Source organism: Zootoca vivipara, chromosome 12, assembly GCF_965207765.1.
Source record: "Zootoca vivipara chromosome 12, rZooViv2.hap1.1, whole genome shotgun sequence".
Classification (NCBI taxonomy): Eukaryota; Metazoa; Chordata; class Lepidosauria; order Squamata; family Lacertidae; genus Zootoca; species Zootoca vivipara.
The window spans coordinates 11,297,756-11,321,963 of NC_142595.1; the positions used below are offsets into that span (position 1 = coordinate 11,297,756).

At 44.9% G+C, this 24,208-nt stretch overlaps 2 protein-coding genes and 1 non-coding gene across 5 annotated transcripts in view; 2 read left to right on the forward strand and 1 right to left on the reverse strand.

The window, feature by feature from the left end:
• The window catches only part of POLR1A (RNA polymerase I subunit A), a 29,027-nt gene extending 27,949 nt beyond the window's left edge, over positions 1-1,078 (reverse strand). Inside the window, exon 1 of the mRNA XM_060282299.2 lies at positions 829-1,078. Within this exon, the coding sequence (XP_060138282.2) occupies positions 829-905 (77 nt within the window). The 5' untranslated portion in view covers positions 906-1,078. The remainder of the gene's footprint in view (positions 1-828) is intronic.
• On the forward strand, positions 1,078-23,229 carry PTCD3 (pentatricopeptide repeat domain 3). Of its 3 annotated transcripts, none has more exons than XM_060282301.2 (24): positions 1,078-2,136; positions 2,794-2,843; positions 3,167-3,206; positions 4,265-4,310; positions 5,422-5,490; positions 6,579-6,683; positions 7,959-8,082; positions 9,550-9,665; positions 10,009-10,076; positions 11,803-11,890; positions 12,018-12,078; positions 13,644-13,726; positions 14,346-14,490; positions 15,042-15,092; positions 15,923-16,009; positions 17,302-17,330; positions 18,272-18,378; positions 18,906-18,984; positions 19,079-19,169; positions 19,654-19,739; positions 20,260-20,408; positions 21,313-21,354; positions 22,509-22,667; positions 22,877-23,229. In XM_060282301.2, exons 5-24 carry the CDS (start codon positions 5,443-5,445, stop codon positions 22,929-22,931), a joined length of 1,773 nt encoding a protein of 590 aa, XP_060138284.1. In that variant the 5' UTR covers positions 1,078-2,136; positions 2,794-2,843; positions 3,167-3,206; positions 4,265-4,310; positions 5,422-5,442; the 3' UTR covers positions 22,932-23,229. The 3 variants fall into 3 exon arrangements, with proteins under 3 accessions (XP_060138284.1, XP_060138283.2, XP_088512037.1); XM_060282300.2 differs by having other exon boundaries at positions 1,078-1,200; XM_088655911.1 differs by lacking the exon at positions 1,078-2,136 and adding an exon at positions 2,516-2,593.
• On the forward strand, positions 13,397-13,541 carry LOC118077454 (small nucleolar RNA SNORD94). The gene has a single exon (XR_004691645.1). It is a non-coding gene; the product is annotated as a small nucleolar RNA SNORD94 (small nucleolar RNA).
• Positions 23,230-24,208: the final 979 nt, after the last annotated feature.

Here is a 24,208-nt window from a genome sequence, read left to right on the forward strand (position 1 = left end):
AGTTAACAACTTTTTTTAATCGTGAAGTTAGGAGAGAGGGGAAAGAGTTGTCACTACGTTTGTGGTTTTGCAAACGGTACTAGTTTTGCCTGTATCAAACCTTTTTACCCATAAGAACGGTTATCAAAGATTTTGGGTTGTATCGCACATTGCTGTCCCCCAACTCTCTGGAGCAGATTTTGGAGGAAGGAAAAGACACATTGCACTAGTGGAATTCTGCTAACACAGAGAAGATTGTTCATTCAATAGCCTTTTTTACTGGAACACTCCCAGCTGGAAGATCACAACAAGATATGTGACACTGAACTATATTCAATTGCTTCAAAGCAGGCAATATTTCTGGCACAATGTTTTACTGTTTGCTGCTGCAACAAACTCTGACGCCTAGAAAGGTGATCCAAGATGTAAACGGAGCAGGGGAATATGACTTTTAACAGCCCATTTTTACATCCTTGTATATATATGCTGTTAACAGCAGCACAACTGTATAGGTGATAATTTTTTTAACGGGTGCCTCTCCCATAGCTGAGAAGTAGCAAAACAGTCAGATTGCTACTAGCACCCCATAGTTGAGCATGTTGTTGGGCATACGATTCCTGCATCGCAGGGGGATTTGGACTAGATCACCCCCGCTTCTCGGCCTTTCGGCTAAGATCACGCATAGCACGTGTGCATCTACAACCCTTGACTCCCAATCTCAGGGTCGCAGGTTCGAGACCCACGTTGGGCAAAAATAGTATCCTGCCTCGCAGGGGGTTGGCCTAGATGACCCTCGGGGATCCCTTTCCAACTCTTTTAACACTCTTGCTACCCAGCCGCAGGGCGTACCGTATCTCCTCCTCCGTGTACATCCCGAACGACAGGCCCGTCAGCCGCCGCCACGGCGCCTCCTTCGCCGCCGCCATGGCCCCGGGAAGAGGGGTCGCCACCCGCCGCCCCTGCGAGGAGGAAGGAGCCTGAGGGCTAGGGTCGCACGTGTGAAGAGGGGAGGAGGAGGAGAAGGAGGAGATGGAGGAGGAGCAGAAGGGCAGTGCAGAAGTGAAGCGCCACTTCCTCCCCGGCTTCTCCTCCCTTTCCGCCCCGCGAAGGGCGGCGCAGCGTGGACATGGCGGCGCGGTGCCTGAGGCGGCTGGGCTTTCCGCGCCGTGGGCCGCTGCCGCACGAGGGCCAGCCGGGCTCGGGGGTGGGAAGGGGCGCCAGGTGAGGCGAGGCCGCGAAGGGCAGGAAGCAAACGGGCAGGGAGTGGAAGTGGAGGTGGGCAGGCCTCATTGGCAACGGACAGGCCGCCCTAGCAACGGCGAGGACGAAGCGACCGGGGGGGGGGGTGGAGAGGCCGGAGCTCCCCCCTCATAGAATGATAAAATGGTAGAGTCGGAAGGGACCCTGGTGGTCATCTAGCCCAACCCCCCGCGATGCAGGATTCTTTTTTTGCCCAACGTGGGGCTCGAACCCGCGATGCTATAGGAGCGCAGGAAGCTGCTTTAGTATTCCGAATCGTATCACTGGCCCACCCAGCTCAGCGTTGCCTACTACTCTGGCGGGCAGCGGCTCTCCAGGGGTTTCAGGCAGGAGTCTCTCCTTAGCCCCCCTAGTGATCCGGCAATAAAACCACTACTAGGGCATTTGCAAACCTGAGCGGCGTCCGGTGTGGTTTCACATTGGGTGGGGGACCGTGTGTTGGGATTTCTTGTATCGTAAGGGGGTTGGACTAGATCAGTGTTTCTCAACCTTTTTTGGGCCACGGCACACTTGTTCCGTGAAAAAAATCACGAGGCACACCACCATTAAAAAAGTTAAAAAAATTAACTCTGTGCCGCCCTATATTATAATTATGACTGTAAGAAACACTTGCCAAATATTGCTTTCCGGCGGGTCAGTGCTGTGCACGTGACAATGCAAATCGCCCTTCTCATCGCCGCACGTCGTGGCACACCAGCCAGCGTCTCGCGGCACACAGTGGTTGAGAAACGCTGGACTAGATGACCCTTAGGGTCCCTTCCGACTCTACGGTTCTATGATTCTGTCTGGAGATGCCCGGGATTGACACTCCCAGGACCTTGCTGCGTGCAAAGCAGATGCTCTGATGTTGAAATAATAAGGCCACCTCCACCCCAAGTGTTTGGATGCAGGGAAAAGGTGGGTCTGTATCTAGCTGGCTTTGGGGTTGAGAAGGGGTGGAGGAAGTGGACAGTTGAACAATATTTTTTTTTTTGCTGCAACTTAAGAGGTGTGGGTATTTTCTGTGGTGGGGTCTCTTTCTTTGTATTAGAATATTAGAATAATAGAATTGCAGAGTTGGAAGGGTAATGTAGTCCAACTCTGCAATATCCAATACAATTTCGCCGATACAAAAATTGATGCCGGTAACAACTTCGAACCAAGTCTCTAGCCCTCCTGGAAAGGAAGTTATGGGGCATAATAGGCAGGTACTTTACCAGTGATTTCTGTGAAATGAGAAAAATATATCTTGTATATTTTTCTGGGTGCTGATGAATGCTCCCTGTTGCTAGGATCATTCTGTGTGTCTGTGTTTGGGAGAGAGAGAGAGTCATCTCCATAATAAAGACCAACAAGACATTGCTGACTTCCCATAGTAAGCATGAGGTTGTTCGGGGTGGTTGTCTCTAGTTTTGTGTTATGCCACACACCCTTCTTGATAGTCATTTTGGGCCTGGTGCCTTCAGCACTCTCTGAAGATTTGAAGTGTGCCTACTAGTCCAAAAATGTTAGTGACGGTGTGTGTGCTTTTAAGAATCCAGTCAAATGTTTCATGGATGCATTTGATTTCCGTAGGCCCTGCTCAGGAAATGCAGCCCTTCAGAAAAAGTCACCTAATCTTGAAGGTACAAGTATTTCTGTGACTAATTTTGAGCTCATAAAATTAAAATAGTGAAAAGTTTACTGTGCTTCCTTGAGAAAAGTGTGTGATTTTAAGCTTATTTCCGTGGGGAAATGTCTTCGCTTAAAAAAAATTGGACTTCCATCTGAGTACGGTAAATGCAATTAGGATAGGGCTATTTGTAGAACTGGCAAAGTTTGATTTTGATACAGGCAAAGTGACTATGTATATGAATAATTGTTTGCCAAATTAAGGCTTTCATAGTTGCAGTCTATTCAAATATGCATATCCTTTACTAATGTAGTTGTAATAATGTTCTTTTCAAAGTTGACAAAGGAATTATTTCTCTTCCAAGAAAGAAAACCTGGTGAGTAGTTTAGTTTAATGCTTTTTTTAAATAGAAATTTAGGGAAATTTAAAGAAGGGATGAGGAACCTTCAGATGCTGTTGGACCCCAGCTCCATTTTCCCCAGCCACATGGCCAGAAAATGATGGAAGTTGCAGTCCATCAATACCTAGAGGGCGACAGGTTCCCATCCCTGTCTTAACAAGCTGGGAGAATTGTATGGGAGGAGACAGTCTCTTGGGTATCCTGTTCCCAAATCATTTAAGGCAGGCATCCCCAAACTCCGGCCCTCCAGATGTTTTGGCCTACAACTCCCACGATCCCTAGCTAACAGGAGCAGTGGTCAGGGATGATGGGAATTGTAGTATAAAACATCTGGAGGGCCGAAGTTTGGGGATGCCTGATTTAAGGAGTCAAAGCTAATAAGCAACGCTCATTACTGGAAGTTAAGAGGAAACAAGTATAGCTACTGTAAAATGAATTGATTTATTTCGGTCACTGACCATAGTGTGCTATTGTAAAATGGATGGGGACTATCTTGGCCTGCCAGGGGTTCCCAATTTGGCCTGCAAGACCATTTGCCCCCTCCAAACCATAACCATCTGCCCTTCAGCTGACATCACTGTCTTAAAACGGGAGCGGAAGGGAGACTTGCAAAACCTTCCCCAAGTCTGCCCCCTACTCGCTTTTAGTTTGTGATCTCAGAGGCTAAAAAGGGAATCACAAGGTGCCATGGAAAAGGTTTTGTGAGCCTCCTCCAGTTCTTTTAAGCCTCTTTAGATTGGGGACTAGAGGAAGGGGAAGATTCAGAGCCATGCCCATCTATTGCATTTGGCCCACAAGGCAGAGTCTGTAAAGGTTATGGCCCATGGAGTCGGAAAGATTCCCCAACCCTGACATAGATACTAAAAAGCAGGGGGGGGGGGGAACGAGATAATATGGGGCAGAAGCCAAGGAGGCACCACCTTCTGGAACTGCATAACAAGATACTGAGCTTCACTACTTCATAGCGGAAACACTTTAGTATGATAAGTTATATACAGTACTGAAAACTGAATATTTAATTTTCTTAAATTTAGGGATAAGTTAGCAGTTCTTCAAGCTCTTGCATCAACTGTAAAGAGGGTAAGTGCATTTTTGAAATGATACAATGCTTGGTCCGTCCCCCGTCCCCCCGGTAGAACTCTCCCAACAGTGAAAAATCACTACCCCCCCCCCGGCCAAGTTTTCAAATATTGATTTTAATGCTACTGTCTGATACAGGGCATGATGTGTGCATAGTGCATATTATTCTATCCAAACTGAAGTAAGCATATTATTCCAACAAAGTAATTTCGAGATCAAGAGTGCAGAAGTGATCTCAAATGGACTTTTGCACCAGTTTAGATTGATGTGCTTGGAGCACACAAGAGCTCATATTTTCTGCTCTCCTGCACAGACCACTAACAGAGCAGGATACAATGATAACCTTTGAATAGTGCCAAATGGCAAAATTCTTGCTGCATTGGTGCATTTTTTTATGGATGAATAAGGCACCCTAAATAGTGTAATGCAGTGGTTTTCAGACAGTGTGCCATGGCACCCTGGGGTGCCTTGAATGATGGTCAGGGGTGCCGTGGGCAATACTGGCCTCTGTCCCTCGTTCCTTCCCTCCCTCCTCTGATTCTGTATTGCGTCTTTGCCTCCCAAAGGCTTTTCACAGCCGTTTGTTGCCGCAGCCCTGGCTACAAGCTCTGCAGCCGAACGGTGCCTCTGGGACTGGCCAGCAGGTGCTTCCCAGGCCCCTATGGAGCAGTGTGAGGAGGCACCTTTATTCGGGGCAGGGAGGCACCTCAGAGACCAGGGGTGGCAGAAGCAGCTGCCCAGAGGATTCCCGGGGAGAGGGGAGGAGGCTGAGGGAACCCTCCACAGGATGTTCAAAAAAGAGTGAGAGGCTGCCAGCTCTGCAGGCAAAAGGTGACATAACTGGGCTCCTGAACCCCACAGGGGTGCCACAGAAAGAATGTAGTTGTTCAAGGGAGCTGTGGACTCAAAAAGGTGGAAAACCTCTGGTGTAATGCATATATGGTTAATGCATAGTAAAAATAGTCCTTACTTATTGAAGAGGTTTTCGGTGTGTGTTGAAGTAAAATGCTTAGACATGATTTTTAACCTCAGCAATGCAGGAAGACGAATCTGTAATGTATCTTGTTGGTGCAAAAGCTACAATTTAAATGCTTCATCCTCCTTTATTCAGGATCCCACAGCTCCTAACTACATGTTTCAAGATGACCCTTATCTTACTCCTAGAACCACTACTGAGTTTGTAAGTAACTCTCTTTAAAACTGATTTTGCTAGAAACAGAAAAAAATGTTTAGTAACCTGATCCACAGTTATAAGCACTTTTATATGCATGGAAGATTCTGTTGTCACTTACATTCATGGAAGTGTGTTTTGACAGTAAGCGGACTGTTAGGGCTGTGTCTGAAGATGAAATGCTGGTTTTGTGTTGAATTCTGTGACAGATCACTTCATAGATTACTCCCCCACCCCAAAATACTCTTCATGTAACAAAACACTTAGCACAAGTTGTTTTGGGGTCTCAGGTGCATGGAGTAGGCAGCCTGTCTGCCTGTCCTGCACATTATATATAATATTTGTGTATTAAGTCATACTCCTTAAACATCTGTGATATATTTTCAGAGGCTTGTATCCACCAAAGTCACCCCGTTAACACAAGGACTTCTGCCTGTACAACAGGACTTTCTCCACGTGTGCCTCCCAACCTGTTCTGGGTTTCCCCTCAACCCTCTGGAGCAGATTTGGGGAGAGAAAGTCTCATTGTGCAGGTAGAAGCCCATGAACATAACAGGAAAGCTTCATTGGGTACAGAACCAGAATTACTGCTTTTATCTTGCAGGAGTAGGGAGGTAACGCTCTTTAAATTCCCTACCTAGAAATATTCATCACTTCTCTCCCCCCTGCACCCAACCCATTTCTCATACGGACTTTTATTAACATTATCAACAAATGTAAAAGAAATTCCCTGACGCAGGGTTCAAGATCTAGTGGCAAGCCCCCTCATAAATAAATTGAGCAACGCCACTTGTTTTCATCAAAAGCCCTGCTCATATTAAACTGACTATCCCTGGTTTCTGGGGAAGAAAAAGATACCGTAGGTGCTTTCTTTTGCTTTTGCAAAAAGCACCAACAGCACCTCATTGCTGCTTCCTGCAAAACAATATATATAATGATTGAAATGTGATGGTAAAAGCTTTAAAATGGAAATCTACTTGATGATAGTAAGAATGAGAGAGAAAAGGCCCTTTGGTAGGTTTTATGAAACTGCAGTATCGTGAATGGTAACTTCTACTTTTAGTAAAGAAAATGATATGGATACATTCTTTTTCTAGCGTTTATTTTCCTTATCAAAAGAATCTGGGGAAAATGCAGCCAGATTTATTATTGACAGACATCCTAAGCTTTTTGAGATTGACATAGCTGAACCTCACATACCGGTAAGTTTTGTGGTTTTATTATCATACACACCAATTCTTGTTGCTAAGAAAAACATCTGTGTCTGAGCATTTTGTAAAATTATTCCATTGTCTTGAACACAGTTAGCAGAACTGAACTTGAATCTACTGTAGAAGGATCCTGCGTAGACAAACCTTTTTCTATGAGTTGTGACAGGAGTACGATAGAGAGAATCATGCACACCCTTGCCCTGGCCTTTGCCTCATCAAGTACAGTGGTACCTCTGGATACGCACACCTCTGGTTGCATATCCTTCAGGATGCGAATGCAGCAAACCCGGAAGTATTTTTCCTAGTTTCGCTGTACACGCATGCATAGAAGCGCTCTACGCAGTAGACTCGTAATCTGGTGAACTGGGTTTGCATCCCCGCTCCTCCACATGCAGCTGCTGGGTGACTTTGGGCTAGTCACACTTCTCTGGAGTCTCTCAGCCCCACTCACCTCACAGAGTGTTTGTTGTGGGGGAGGAAGGGAAAGGAGAATGTTAGCCGCTTTGAGACTCCTTAGGGTAGTGATAAGTAGAGTACCAACTTAGAGTACCAACTCTGAAAGCAGCCCCGTTTAGGGAGGCTTTTAATGTTTAATAGACTATTGTATTTTATTTTTCTGTTGGAAGCCGCCCAGAGTGGCTGGGGAAACCCAGCCAGATGGACGGGGTATGAATAATAAATTATTATTATTATTATTATTATTATTATTATTATTATTATTATTATTAAGCAGGATATCAAATCCAAACTTTTATTCTCTACCGCGCTGCACGCATGTGCAGAACAGGAACCTCTGGTTGCAAATTCCTCAGGATCCAACTGGAGCTCTGGAATGGATCCTGTGCGCAACCGGCGGTACCGCTGTATTGCTGTGTTGGCTATAAATGCTAATCTGGACTTAAACTGAAAACAAAGCAAATTAAAAAGCGATAAAGGGTACAATCATTCCTCCATTTTTTCCTAGACAGACAAGGGGCTGGGGTGTGTGGAAGGTGGAGTGGATTTGTTGCACTTTTGTTGCAGATCCAAAGAAATGATTATTAGACACTAGAGGAAGCACTGATGAATTCTCTTTTCTTTAGATCAGGCATCCCCAAACTGCGGCCCTCCAGATGTTTTGGCCTACAACTCCCATGATCCCTAGCTAACAGGACCAGTGGTCGGGGAAGATGGGAATTGTAGTCCAAAACATCTGGAGGGCCGAAGTTTGGGGATGCCTGCTTTAGATCATCTGAAAACAATTGCCTTCTTTCCCCCTTATTTTAGTGTCTCATGCCAGAAAAATTGTCATTGCAACCTGAGGAAGTGGGTGAGGATGCACTTAAATATCACATCCATTTCAGAAAACTAAAAGCTTCAGTGGACATGTATGATCAACTCATGCAAGCAGGTACTAGCTAAAGCTGCAATTCTGTACACGCTTCTTGGCCGAAGGGCATACTGAACTCCATAGGATTGCTCTGTAAAATTATTTAGAGCCCCTGGCTGAAACTGTTACGAAATGTGGTTGATGTTTCCTATACTGAGGTGTAGAACTAAGGTATTCTCTGCTAAAAATTCTCCAAAACACTAGGTCTGACAAAAAGGCAAATTCATTTGAGAACTGAGGAGGAAGGGAGGCAGCTTGTTCAGGCCATCACAGTTTCTCCTTCATCAACAGCCCAGAGAGGAAGCTCTGACTCATAGAAGACCAGCGGCTAGCTGCTTCAGCAGCTGTTTATGGGCCAGGATCATTCCCTAGGACAGGCATGGCCAAACTTGGCCCTCCAGCTGTTTTGGGACTACAGCTCCCATCATCCCTAGCTAACAGGACCAGTGGTCAGGGATGATGGGAATTGTAGTCCCAAAACAGCTGGAGGGCCAAGTTTGGCCATGCCTGCCCTAGGAGGTCGTCTGATTCAGCAGCAGAGATGCAGTTCCACCTGATAATTAGGTGGCAATGCATGTTTCTCTGTTTTATAAACAGAGGTTATACTGCTTAATATAATAACCTCTTAAGTGGTTTACATAAACAATAAAAATGTAACAATATTCAATAAAAATTCCTAACAGCTAGATTTAACATGAGATAAAAATGCAGCACAGCTGGATGTCACAAATAAAACTGAGCACTGTACAAGACCAAAAAAAAGTTAAGAGTCGGAGTCCAGGAAACCTTGGCATTTAAAAGTGATTACTGATTTAGGGCATTTTTTAAATGTTGCTGTACTTTTATTCTTATGTAAACCGCTTATATTTTATATTGAGCAGTATTACCAAAATCTGAAGGATAGTTCAGACACATGTCCATATGTTGATAACTGCATCGTATTTGCAGCTGTTACATCACAGGACTTTATATTGCCTGATTTATTTATTTTTAAAAGAAGATAAGGTAAAGGTAAAGGGACCCCTGACCATTAGGTCCAGTCGTGACCGACTCTGGGGTTGCGCGCTCATCTCGCATTATTGGCCGAGAGAGCCGGCGTATCGCTTCCAGGTCATGTGGCCAGCATGACAAAGCCGCTTCTGGCAAACCAGAGCAGCACATGGAAACGCCGTTTACCTTTCCCGCTGTAGCGGTTCCTATTTATCTACTTGCATTTTGACGTGCTTTCGAACTGCTAGGTTGGCAGGAGCTGGGACCAAGCAACGGGAGCTCACCCCGTCACAGGGATTCGAACCGCCGACCTTCTGATCAGCAAGCCCTAGGCTCCGTGGTTTAACCCATAGCGCCACCTGGGTCCCTTTTAAAGAAGATACTTGTCCATAAAGACAGTTCACACGTTCTGCTCAAAGACATTGAGCGGCAAGTGATGTAAATGCACATGTGAGCTAGCTAGAAACCTGACTTCCACTCCCCCCCCCCCATCTGCAGGAACTTCTGTATCTCTGGAGACATCAAACAGCCTTCTCGATCTCCTATGTTTTTATGGTGATAGAGAACCTGATCAGCAGAACTCCACTGAAAATAGCAGCGAATTGGAACAACCGGTAAGCAAGCATGTTAGAGGATGGATGTTGTTTCACTCCAGAAAATAGGACTTAAAATAAGATCAGGGTATTTCTAAATTACTGTGATATGTCTGTAATCTCAGAGATGGAGTGCTCGAGAGGGAAGAAAGCACCCACCTTTTCACAGATTTCCATAGGAACTCCTGCCAACTTCCACTTGAGGGGGAAACATTAAAACTGCCGGCAAGATATCTAGCTGTCTCATTACTCTTTGTGCCAGTCCTGCATGCTAACTTGGATAAAAAAGCTTTCTAAGCTTTTGGTTGCAGTGGTGATTCTGGCATGCTACCGTAGTAAGACTGATCTGGAAATCTCGTTGTAGGAGGAAGCTTCAGAAGAAAGAAAAAAAAGGAGAAACTGGCAGAATGGGAGCCGTGGGCTTAAGTGGAGGTATGAAAAATGACACCAGTTCCTACCGTAGTTACTATATATTTATCTGTACTCTTATTTGATAGTGTAATGATGCTGGTTGCTTCCTCATGAGTAAAAGGCTCCAAACTGGCTGGTTTTTACAGAGTTTTATTATATACATATGTACATGACAGAGCATCAAAATCCATGACTGCCCTATTCCGAATCAGAATCCGGAAGCACCCCCCCCCCCCCGTCGTGACTTCTGCCACGGCACTTTGAACCTCCTCCTCTGGTCCCTCTTCCCCCCCCCCCTTCATTGTTGGGGTGATGGGGCTGGTGGCACGCTCTCCCCACCAGAGCTGCTCAGCTGAGGGGCTGGTGCTATCTCCTCTGGAGGCTCCCTCTCTTGAGCGCTTTGGTCCACCCCCTGCCACCTTCCCTCTGGAGCCCTAGCATCCTCAAGGGTCTGAGCCTCAGTACTACCCTCCGAAGGATGTTGCAAGACCATAGCTGCCAAGTCTCCCGCTGAAAAATGTGGGATCAGCAGCGGCGTGGCACCAGAAGTCACTTCTACACATGTCCGGGCATGCGTAGAAGCAACTTCTGGTGCCGCTCTGCCCGATTTCCGGCGCCCAGGCATGGGCAGAGCGGCACCCGAAATGGAATCTCCCTGGCAGGTAGGAAATCCGGGGGATTTCCGGGATTTTTCTCTATTCGGGAAAACAGTGGGAAATGGATTAAAATCCGGGGGTTTCCCACGAAAAATGGGAGACTTGGCAGCTATGTGCAAGACGCTGGCATCTGTCAGCATCGGAGAGCCCTTGGCCAGACTTCCTGGACTCTCCGCTGACCCCTGGTGGTCCCCTGACAGATAGTCCAGAATATGTTTTCTATGCCGTTTAGCCCTTTCAAAAAAAAGATTACCGTAATTGTGGGGTGAGGAATGTTCAGACCACATAGTGGTAGGTAGCTGAGTATAAGCATGGTGTACTGTTTAATTCTCAGAATAAATTCCCAATTTTATTTATTTAAAATGTTTATAGTCTTCCCTTTATCCAATTTTATTTATTTAAAATGTTTATAGTCTTCCCCTTATCCAAAGATTTCAGGGCGTGGGAACAATGCAACTTCATTTAAATTGGAAAATCCAAACAAGTAAAAACTAAAATTCATGCTACAATTCATCAAGTTTTGCAAATTTCTTTTTGATTTCCAAGCAATCAGATGCAATTCTGATCCACGGAACTGTGAGCGAAATGTGAGCAGGCTTAAAAAAAAAATATGTATAACATCCCTGAAATGCCCTAGAGGTGCAGATGTGATGGTTGAATATTAAGGATACTTTTCTGCGGGAATTGTGAAAGACAGTTTGGCATATACTCATAAAAATGTGTGCACTGAGTGTACAGCAGGACAGCCGTTTCATGTCCTCAGGTACATGGTAGAGCAGCAGCAGCATGACGATACTCATACTTGATTGACCATCTGTGCCATGGTGTCTAAATTTGCAGATTTGGTGCCATGTATTTGCAGATTTTTATCCATGTTCCCTGAAATGTATAGTCTTTGCAGTTCCTGATTTTGAGGTCATATTGTATGTTGCACAACAATGGGTTCAATCCAACTAAGTTTGGATTTTAATAAAAAAAAACCTGATATGGCTTACCAAAAAAAACAAGACGCAGTGTACATGCTTTTGAGAAGGTGTAAAAGTATATTGATATAAATCGCGTTGATACAAGTAATGTTTTCCAATTAACAGGGAGAACAATAACGCCGAAAGAATATTTAACCTAATGCCAGAAAAAAATGCACATTCATATTGTACAATGATCAGAGGAATGGTGAAGGTATAGTTGTAACATTATTTATTCCGCACTTGCTTCTGCTATTTCTCCAGATTAATATATTGATTTTCCTAAGTTTATTCTACTTCTAAAAAACTAACACTCCCCCCCCCCACAATTATCGTTTCAGCATAGAGCAGCTGCAAAAGCTTTTGACATGTACACTGAATTATTGAATAACAGACTTAAGGGTAAGTTCTATGGCTTTCAATTATACATACCGTGTTTCTCCTAAAATAAGACACGTCTTATATTTATTTTTCCTATAAAAAAACACATCGCGGCTTATTTTCGGGGGATGTCTTATTTTTTATTAAGCATGGTACAGCATTGTTACTGTAAGTATGGTACGGGGCTTTCTTGTGCCGCCCGCTGAGCCCACTGCTGGGTCCCTGGGCTTGACGCGGTGCGGTGCGGCTGGGGCTGCTGCCGGCTCCTGCCTGCTGCTGCGACTTCGCGCGCCGCCCGCTGAGCCCACTGCTGGGTCCCTGGGCTTGACGCGGTGCGGCGCGGCTGGGGCTGCTGCCGGCTCCTGCCGGCTGCTGCGGCTTCGCGCACCACCCGCTGCCGGGTCCTGGGGCCCGTTCAGTCGGAGCTTGGCACGTCGCTGTGCTGGGGCTCCCGCTGGGCTGGGGCTCGGCGCGGCGCACGCTGCTGCATTTGCCGGCTCCCGCTGGGTCGGGTAGGTACTGGTACCCCCAACATGTCTTATTGGGGGGGGGATGTCTTATATTTTTTTGCCTTTAAAAGATCGTGCCATGGCTTATTTTAGAGGCACGTCTTATTTTAGGAGAAACACTGTATATTCCACACATCACATTGTTGAAACTGTACACCTAATGACTTGGTCCTGCCTTTGTAGTACATGCAGTGCAAGAGGATTGGACAAATTCATGGACTTTCAGAAGGCAGTATTCTTCCTACATGCTGAGAATGGCATGTGGGAAGAATGCCTTTTGGGGGCTTTCCATGGGCATTTGGTTGGCTTCAGGATGCTGGGATAGATAGGCCTTTGTTCTGATCCAGCAGCACCCCGTATTAAGTCAATAATAATCATAATTTATTATTTATACCCTGCCCATCTGGCTGAGTTTTCCCAGCCACTCTGGGTGGCCCCCAGCAAAAAATTAAAAACACAATAAAACATCAAACATGAAAAACTTCCCTAAACAGGGCTGCCTTCAGATGTCTTCTAAAAGTCAGAGAGTTGTTTATTTCCTTGACATCTGATGGGAGGGCGTTCCACAGGGCGGGTGCCACTACCAAGAAGGCCCTCTGTCTCGTTTCCTGTAAAATCACTTCTTGCAGGGAGGGAACCACCAGAAGGCCCTCAGAGCTGGACCTCAGTGTGCTTTGGTATGAGTGGGACATTCCTTCATATTCCCTTCCCCCTGTGTGTCATGCCACGTTACCTGAAATATATGGCCACATTTCATGCACATACATTTTTCTCCCTTTGGGCGGTGCTTGGATGGATGCCTGCCTTTCTGACACTCTGGGTTTCCGTTTGCAGCAATGATGATTGGCGCAGGGGTACGGACCTCAGCTAGATCATGGGAGCTGATTGTGAGCTATCTGCGTTCCGGTGTCGCTGGCGTGTGGCTGGCTTCCTGGAAACGGGCTTGCAAGAGAATTTCGCCTTACACTGAGCTGCCTTACAAATCGGGGGGGTTGGGGTTGGGGGTAAAGCCAAATACGAAGAAAGCACATGCTGTTCAGTACAGTTGCTTAAAACACAACTTTTCATTTCTTCCAGCTGATGTTCACACCTTCAATGCGTTAATCGTAGCAGCTTCAGAAGTGCGGGAAAAGTACACTGAAAGATGGGGACTTGTTGAAGTAAGGAGTAATAACTAATTCAGGAGCTTTTAATGTACAGTATCTTTGCCATGCCAAATATTTATTTCGGTGAATTTCTATCCCACCCTTTCATCATTAGGCAATATTCAGGGTGGTCGTGGGACTCAGGGTGGGTTATAAAGGTAAAGGGACCCCTGACCATTAGGTCCAGTCGTGACCGACTCTGGGGTTGCGCGCTCATCTCGCATTATTGGCCGTGGGAGCCGGCATATAGCTTCCAGGTCATGTGGCCAGCATGACAAAGCCGCTTCTGGCAAACCAGAGCAGCACATGGAAACGCCGTTTACCTTCCCGCTGTAGCGGTTCCTATTTATCTACTTGCATTTTGACGTGCTTTCGAACTGCTAGGTTGGCAGGAGCTGGGACCAAGCAACGGGAGCTCACCCCGTCACAGGGATTCGAACCGCCGACCTTCTGATCAGCAAGCCCTAGGCTCAGTGGTTTAACCCATAGCGCCACCTGGGTCCCTAAGGTGGATTATAAAGAGGCCTAAATTTCAACCCTTGCTTTATGTGTGTGTGGGTGGCAGGGAGGTAAATCCCTGCATCTTTATAAAAGCTTCAGTCCAGTGCTTGCTTTGTTTCATCTTGGTTAATAGGACTTGCTGAACCAAATGGCTCAACAGAAGATACAGCCAAATCTACTCACTTTTAATTCTGCCCTGAAGACTCTACGGTGGTGTGGTGCCTTTGGCAAGAGTCTGGCTCTTAGCACACTAAATGAGATGAAGGCACTAAATATAAGTAAGTTCTCAGCTGTCTGTTAAGATTGTCCCAACACAGCTTCTCAAGTGGTGAATATGTAGGGCAGGGGCCTCCAAGCTTTCCTTGCCTCGGGCCAGTGTATTGAGCAACAATTGTGCGGCGGGCGGGGGAGCACACACCCATACGCGTGTGCACACGCTATTTCTGGTGCACTTCCGGGTCGCAGGAGGCCCGTGCGCATGCTATTTCCGGTGCTCCTCTGACCCGGAGGTGGGTCACTGCGCCACACTGGTAAGAGCGGGAGGCGGGCGGCAGCGAGGGGTCGCCACGGGCCGGATAAACAAGTGCCTCGGGCCTTATCTGGCCCCTGGGCCGTAGGTTGGTGACCCCTGATGTAGGGACTGCATACACGAGATTCATGTAGTTCACACACACACACTACCTGCTCAACAAAACTGGAATTCTGGGTGCAGTTTCAGTTTCTATTAGGGGGTACTCAAGTGAGTAGAATATGGATTAATGGATTTTTGTATCTTGGCCACATCGTCAGAATTGGCTAGTTCAGTATATGCCTCTTTCTTTGTTTTTAGAGCCTAGTCTTGCAACATTTGACCATCTTCTTGGCGTCTTTTATAAACCAGGTATGTGATTCCTAAATTAGAACAATTATCTAGTCAATTTGTTTCTGTAGTCCAGGCATCCCCAAACTTCGGCCCTCCAGATCTTTTGGACTACAATTTCCATCATCCCTGAGCACTGGTCCTCTTAGCTAGGGATCATGGGAGTTGTAGGCGAAAACATCTGGAGGGCCGCAGTTTGGGGATGCCTGCTGTAGTCTTTTGACATTTGAACCGCAGCCCTCCTAGGTGCTGGGTTGGAAGCTCCTTCTGGCTTTGCGCTAAACACAGGAATCTTCCCCCACACGACTCCTGCATTCTGACCCTTCTTCATGGGCTACAGCATAGATCTGTTTAACCGAAGAGGCATCTGAGTGATGTTGCCCTGCTGTGAGGCTCAAAAAAAGAAAAAGAAAAAAATTGCATCCAGAATGTATGGTGTTTATAGCACTTATTGGAGAAATTGTGAGTCGTCCTGCAAACTAGTTTCTCTAGAGGATTTGTCCAGTACTGTCAATTAAGGTATAAAACTATTATGTGTGTTACCAGGGCGCAGTGGGAAAGCTGTTGATAATTCTGCCCCTCTTATTAACAGGAGATTGCCGGGCGCTTTGGCAACTCTGAAGGCCCTTCTTGGCATTTGACTGTCCCGAAACCTTGTGAGGTGGAAGGACTGGTTGCTACAGCAATCACATTCTCATTCAGCATTCTGAAAGTGTAGTTAGTATTGCCTTCTTGGCCAGCTGTGCCCTGCAGCAATCCTCAGCACCAAATATGGATTACGTGTTGTAGAATCTGTCTACTGAATGTGTGTTCTTAATGGTGCCACGGTGTGTCTTGTTATTCCATGACAGCATCTTCTCGAGCCGAAACAGAAATTATCTATGATGTAATGGATGAGATTAAGGGAAAGAGTTTTTACCCACAGGACCCAGACGATGGTATGAATTCCCTCCTATATTCTGTGGTGGTCTTGCATTATGTGGGAGTAACATGAATGGGGGGGGGATTGCCTTTAAAACTTTATGTGAGAGGTGGGCTAATGATCAGTTTTCCATGCAAAATAAAATATTAGGGCTATGTTCTTCACAATTTGTTGTGGGTCTATAAAAATAGCCATCTAGTCCATGCACACACACACAATAATATATATGTGGATAACATGCAAGGATTTCTTGGTGGGCTTGTGCTGCCCTCATCTAGGTCATCTTGCCTGTTTAGTATGGTATCTGTCCTGGACTGGCTGCCCAGAAGAATGGTGGGAGGCACCAGCTGGGGAACCCCCAAGGGAAGAAGGCTCAGAGCCTGGGAAGTGGCGGTGGGATGGCAGTGAGTGGTCAGAGGGAGAAAACTGGAAGAAGAGGTGTGGAAGCTGAAGGGGTAACAGGGTTTAGTGAGCGGGGAGAGTCTGTGGCAGAGAGAAGTTTAGAAGCTGAAGCAGGAAAGGAGGGAGGCCAAGAGGCAGAGAAGAGCTGGGCCAGTGAAGAAGCCAGGGGTCTCCCCCCTCCTACTTTGACAAGCTTCCCTCCCCCCCCCCAATCTCCCAGGACCAGAAGAGGGAGGAGCAGGAACAGGCAGTGTAGTCTAAGGTTGCTTGCGAAGGACCCAGGAGAGGAGGAGACTTGGACAGCTGTGGGAGTGCGGGGATCTTTAGACTCCACAACTGCCCCATAGGGGCAAGACCTACCAAGAAGAGTTGCTGTGCTCATTAGAGTCAATTTCATGTACCCCATGTGATTTATTGCTGGCTGGCTCCCTGACCGTATCTCACCCAGCTTAGTTGAAGGCTGCTCATTTTAAAAGTGCCCTCATGGTGGGTAGCAGCTGCCTTTGTTATTCTGTTAAGTGTTAACAGGTTATTATATATCTCATTGGGGGGAGGGGTCTACGCTATGATCAAATTAGTTTTGAGTTGTCTCCTCCTCCCAGGAAAACCTGGTAGTAGTAGTTGGGAGCGAGGACTAGGATTCTTTTACCCTGAATTCTCAGCACTTGGCCATTCTGTGGTCAAAGCCGTAAAATAGTATAAAGCTTGTAGTTTGCCATGTAGATATGATCTTAGATATTACCTTGGCTTAAAGAACAGTTTCACCAGACTTCTATTGCTTTAGACAGCAGTTTGTTTAGCTGTTCAAATTTATTACAGTAATGCTAGGAAGCCCAACAGATGTGCCTATCTTCTGCACTGCTGGATGTTGAAGACTAACATTGTTTCCTATTTCTTCTTTTTCAGGCAACTTTTTTTCAAGTGCTATGAGAATAGTAAGTGGATTTGGTTCCTGCTTTCTTAACACTTAATTGTCTATTATGTAATGGCTTTCTAGCTACTGTACCTGTGAATTCCTTTGATTAGTTCAGGCATCCCCAAACTGCGGCCCTCCAGATGTTTTGGCCTACAACTCCCATGATCCCTAGCTAACAGGACCAGTGGTCAGGGATGATGGGAATTGTAGTCCAAAACATCTGGAGGGCCAAAGTTTGGGGATGCCTGGATTAGTTTATAGTTACATATATATAAAAACCCACCTCTAAATCTGTTCCGCTACTCAGATTCCTCTTTATCCACAGCTGCACAATTCTTCCACATGTACCTCTTTCTTTTCCTTCAACTTTTTGGTTTGATTTTACAATCCATGATTCCTTGTGATGCTCCATTATGCCCTTTAACTTACCCGTATTGGAACAAATACCGGTAGCCTAAATGGACATGAAGCAGATTCGGCTTCCAAAGTTGGATGCAACGTTGTAGCAGAGTTTGATTATACGGGGATGGTGGGAATTGGGATCAAACTCTCCTAAAGCAGGTTTCATATTTTGATGTTCCACATTTGATGTGGGAGCACAATTGCTTTTCAAACACAGTCATTTGCCCTTAACTGCAGGGCACTTGGGGACCAAATATGGGTTCCTCCCGACGTCAAGATTGGTAAATGGATGGTAATATACCACCCAAATTCCTGTTACAACTATTGGTGCCCTGCTGATCCAAGGAAATAAAAAGATAGCTCCTTCTAGCTCATCTGAATCTTCTTTCTTACCCTTGCAGTTTGGGGTGGCTGGTATGTCTTGGCGTTTCATAATCATTTGGGAATTCCCTTCTTTGCTTGCTGATGAAAGTGCGGGGAGCTTTTATGTGGTGCGCTGTGTGTCAGGGTGCTGCATGTCTTTCATATGAGTGCTCATGCTATGTGCCTTGATTGCAGTGCCTGGACCTCAAGGATCTTCAGCTCGCCTATGAGCTACATAGAGTGGTGGAGACAGGAGAGAACAGGAAAATGTTGGGAGACATGGGCCAGCAGACTGCTTACTGGTATTTATTGTTTGGTGCTTCCTGGGGTTACAGGAACAGGAAGATGAGAATACGTGCTGTCAGTTTGGAAGCAATTGCACTTCTAGGCTCAGTTGAAGATGTTCGCTTTTGGAATGAAAGCATTTTATATGGACATAATACTTTGGGGGACATAATAGGAAGCAGTTCCTCATGGGAGAGGCCATACTTTGAGTCTCTTCTGTTTTGAGACAGTGAAATTGTAACAGGGACAAAGAAATGTTGAAAAGAGTTGTCTTTTGAACCCCCTTTCTCATGGAACGCTCTCCCGATCACAACTGGCTTGATCCCTTATCTGCAAGTTTCTAGAAAGCAAAACAAGCTGTCCTGGTTCCACCAAGCCAGTTGAATAGGTCAGGTTATGTGAGCGGCCCATTTTAACTTGGATAGGCAAACCGCATAAGCTTAATATTAAGTGTTGAGGTTGTTACATATCCTGTATTACAAGCTTTTGAAATTTCAAGTTGTGCTGGGTTTTTGCTTATTTTATTTTTCTCCTCTCGCTACAGTGGAAGGTTTTTTAACCTGCTGTGCATGATGGAACAGCTTGACGTTGTAATGAAGTGGTATAAAGACCTGGTCCCATCAGTAAGTATTAGTGTGTCGACTTTACAGCTTTTTTTTAAAAAAACCAGTTACGTTGAAACTGTAGTGGACCAAAATATTTTGCTTGTTTCATCAGATGTTTTACCCAAACTCTCAAGGGATGCTGGAGCTTCTTTATGCATTGGACACAGCGAACCATTTGGAAATGATTCCCCAGATTTGGAAAGGTTAATACATTTTTGTGTTCTATTTATTTCAATATACATTAGTTGGTTTTAACTTTTTTAGAGTCACCAAACTTTGAAGATCTGATCTGATGAGACCCACTGTTTGGTGTCACCAGCCTGATGAGGGGAAGTTACCCTCTTTGCTTCTCCTTAAGATAATTCCAATCACATTTTTTTTTTGGCAGTGAAAAAGATTACTTCTACATTTCTATCTACACTGTACATAGTAATGTAAAAGAAAAGAAAAACCCCTGCTCCCAGATGCTGCTGCACTTTCAGATGAGTTGGGTGTTAGTTTCAAAAGATTTCCCATTAGCTTAGTGGTAAAGTTCATCTGTTCTTTGCTATTAGAGTGGGATGCAAATACTGCTAGAATAATGGGAGTTTTAAAATGTGGCCTACAGCAAAACCACTGGGATTGATGGGCAGGAAGCCGCTTTTCATGGCTTCATTTCTGATTGCTTTTTACCCCACCCCTGCACAGATATCAAGCAGCTTGGACATGGCCGCAGATCTGCTATGACAGAAGAGGTTCTGGCCCTCATGGCCAGAGATACGCAGCCTCCAGAGGTGAGTCTAGGTGAGATTCTTGCAGTGTGGAGAGTTGGATCATCTGGACCAAAAACAGTCACAGCATAATTTACAATAGCATATTGTAATATTGAAACATACTACAAAATAAAAGCATTTAAACAATTCTCATAAATTGCATAAGTAGCTTGAATAAAAACGCTGAAGTTACCCAAGCCAGTCAGCTACTAAAAGCCCAGCAAAAACAGGTAGGCTAAGGCTTTTACCACAGAGTCTGGGAGAAATGCAACTCTGGATATATTTCAATATACCATTGGTATATTTCAGTAGCTTCTCTTGGCGAGTTGCTAGTCACTATTGCTAAAAGCTTAATGGGAAGATATTTTCTGCAGTATGCCCAGAACTTTTTGCACTTTTTTCCTACTTATTCATTCATTAGGTAAAAAGTGAATTTACTTGAATGAGTCGGTTTCTAAAAGCTACAGTATAAAAAGACGCCTGTGTAGCTTCCTCTGCCTTTGTGAGCTTAAAACATTTTGGTTTGTCTAATATTTTTCAGACTCGAGTAGCATTTGCTGACTGTGCTAAAGATATAAAATCTATCTATGAGGCACAGGAAAGGAGACAAACACCCCTAGAATGGACAGTCACTTCGCTGGGTAATTGTACTATATTGTTTGCCAGGGCTGGGCGAATGCGGGAAGCCTGGTAAGTAAAGCAAGGGTAATTCACTGGTGACCAATGTAACATTTGTAAGCTTATTTGTATCATATTTCATGTTTCAGTTAATATTTAACTCAAGTGACATTCATGTGTTAACTGCCTTGATCTTCCCTACAAAAATTGATCAAGTAGTATGTCACAGGTAGTTTAAATCAGTGTTTCTCAACCAGTGTGCCTCCAGATGTTTTGGGACTACAACTCCCATCATTCCTGACCACTGGTCTTGCTAGCTAGGGATGATGGGAGTTGTAGTCCCAAAACATCTGGAGGCACACTGGTTGAGAAACACTGGTTTAAATGCTTTCTTTTTGTTGTGGTTTAGAAATATGTGACTAATGTAACAGTTTTGCAAGCTCAAGAATTTGTCTGTAACTTAGATTTTGCCACCTCCCAAAATCTGCAGAACGGTGAAAAGATACCAGGGAGTTTGAGGCGCTTGTGTTTCCTTTTGAACAATTAGGCACAGTGGGGACTGCAGTGTCTTTATGACATTTGGTTTATTTGCACATATTAGGCCATTTTGGGAAAGCCATGGCCATCCACCCTATAGGATTCTGTGATTTAATACTTAAAACGATGTTGCTTATATTGAAGGGACCTTCAATGCATCATGTTTTACTTTAGTAACATGACTTTCACATTCTTTTGACTTAAGTGCTAAACAAAATTCAAGATGTGTACAATTGAAAAGGGCATTAGCACCTTCCTAGGTTCAGAATTTGTATTTCACAGGCATAGTTCCTTTTTGACCGAATGCATTTTTTTGCAGTAGGGGTTGATGAGAAATTGGTTGGTCTGATCTAAGGACTGAAACAGTTCTAATCCCCTCCTTAAGAACAGAACTTAAAAAAAAAAATCTGTGCTATTCAGAATTTTTCTCTCCAAATAGGAACATGCTGCAGCTGTTTAAGAAACACAATCGAATCCCCAGGTAAGTTCATCTACTGCGCAAATGTCCCAATGCTACTGTTGTTTACTGTATAAGAGATAAGGCATACTTTAAATCTGTCCCTCTTCTTTCATTATTTCTGCCCCACATATAGACCTAAAAAAACCCAGCCCCTTTTATCCCTTAGTTAACTCTTTCCGAATGGTGCTTTCTGCTAGGCTCTGCCACATGTGGAGGACAAACCCGACCACCACCACCAAGGCTTCTCGATTTGAGTTATGTTCACAAGCATACTATAATGAAGTGTTTGCAGCTGCTGCAACATCACAAAATTTCCTTATTTCTTTACACGTTGCTTGTGGTGGAAACTGAAAGTGAAAACAGCAATTGACATGTATGAAGAATTATATGTTACACCTTGATTAGCATCTGCCACTAAATACCTTGAAACCTGATAGGCAGAGACTTCTGCATCTTGAGTGCTTTGCAGAGACATATTTGGATCTGAAACAGTGTACAGGGATTCCCTGTACATAGGGGAGATTAAACTGCAGTGAAAGCTGGAGTAGACTCCTGTTGCAACACCTTCCGCACAAAGCGCTAAATTCCATTATATACTGTTGCTGCTCTTCTACCCACAACCACTTCCTCATGCCTAGGATTTTTGTAGCCTTGATCCTGGCTTTCCCGAAAACTGGTACCTTCAAGATCTTCTGGACTACCAACTCCCATTAGCTCCAGCCAATAGTATAGTCCAAAACATCCGAGCGCTGAGGCAAGAATGTCTTAGCACTGTATGAGCAAGCTTTTCATGCAAGGGTAGCGTAGCTCAAGCTGGGAGTTCCTGTCAGCAGATCTGCTGTATAATCTTTGTCCCAGCTTTCATACAGAGCTTCTTAAGAAGTGAAGGTTTACATTTTATTTGGATAGACCAAACCTCTGCTTGCATATGGGGCTTAACTTCTTTGGGGTGACAGCAAAGGGGTACATTTGGTACTGGTATCAAATGGTACTTGCATATAAATATGTCAAGAAATAAATTTTAAAAACGTGGCCCTGTGTCAGAAACAATTGTGAATTTTTTAACCCCCCCCCCCAACTAGTTAAGATTGTAGTTTTGGGAATACTGTGTTAAATGCAGCCTTACCATGAATACTATTGGAGAATCCATGCTTCTTTCTTTCTCTCTCATGCAGTGATTTGGTGATGGGTGAAGTCTTCAACTGCATTAAGCAAAGCAAAGAGCCAAGTCAGGCCCTTGACCTAGTAAAGTTTGCTGCAGACTTCAGTTTACAATCGACTTCAAAGCTTGCCAGGAGAGCTCTGGAAGAATTCCAGCTCTCTGAAGACCAAAGGTGAGTGAAGTGTGGATGAACACTTTTTGAGTTCAAAGCAATGTCCAGTCTTCACTCCCAACTCCCTCTTACCTTGCTCCTGCCTCTAACCATTTTTACTCAAGACACAGCTCTGCCAGCAACAGGAGGGTTGTGCCAGTAATCTGATGGGGCTTTATAATACTCACTTAACAATTTTATCTTTGACCTCTCTACTATTTTCCTTACAGGAAAGCTCTGGCTGATATGACAGCAGAAAGCAGTGACAACAGTGATGGCGAATAGATGCCAGGAAGGGACCCCTCTTTCCTGAAAAAAAGGTTGCCTCTGATCTGGCATGTGGCAGTCAAAATGGCTATACTGGACTTCGCCTGGTAGAGTTGCTAATTTTACATTCACTGTCCTGATTGCTGACTAATCTGTACTGGGCATTAACCTCAGGCATGTCCTGTGTTGGGGAGACTTGTCCCCTTTGCATGTCACCTCACTCTGGAAAGCTAGAATTTCCTACCTGGAGCAGAGCAAAAAGACAGCAATTCCATTGCCTCCACAAAAATGGTTAAAAATAAAGCTTAATGCAGTTTTCTTGCTTCCTATTTGTTATTATGATCTTGACAGAATATGCGGCAATATGTACCTGGTGGGGATTCTCAGGCTGGTGCATGAGACATCCAGGTGCAGGGTGGTGTTTTAAAGTTTACTCAAGGTGGGGACACGTCTTGGAAATCTGTATAGGCTTCCTCCTGCTGCTTTAGTCGCCTGCCCAAAGGAGATGTGAATGGTGGTGTTTTCAATCTGATTTGTGCTCTGGTTTTAATTTGCTATTTTCCTTGCCTTTTCCACAACTTTTATTCTAGTATTTCGCCCTTGTTCTTCTTTCTCTGCCCCCCTTTTTTGGGGGGGTGTCCCTCAGTATTTTTCCAGCCCCTATGTTATAACGTTCAATTCATCTCCCTGCAGGCCCTGGCCATTGTTGGGAAGGGGATATAGCTCATGGGCCATGCTGAAGAGTCATGCTGCAACTGACCAGAGGCTTATCTAGTCCCACTTTCTCAGTGGCCAGGCTGTTGCTTATGGGAAATCACAAACAAGACAAAGAGCACTTCCCTGGTTGTGTATCCCAAGAACTGGATTTCAGAGGCATGTGGTCTCTGTTAAAGGAGGTAGTGCATAGCCATTAATAGCCTTATCCTTAATAAATCTGTCTAATTTGATAACTTATGCGCTGTGTGAAATAGATGTGTTCTCAATTTCCCACCGTTCAGCTTCATAAGATGAAGAGGGTGGGATAAAAATAAACTACTTGCAGTAGTTTAATATAATTTAAAATAAACCACTTGCAACTTACATGCATTTAATTTGCATGATCTTTACAAGCTTGGTGGCTAGCCACCAGCTGAAATCACACGAAGCAAACACTTGCAAGGTGCAAAAGCACTTTCCACACTGGGATCTCACAGGAGTCTCCCAGCGCCCAGTAAGCAAGATCTTGGGGAGCAAGGTCTGCTCAGTGCATCAGCTTCAAAAATGTAGAGATGCTCACATGGGGGCAGTTCCAGAGT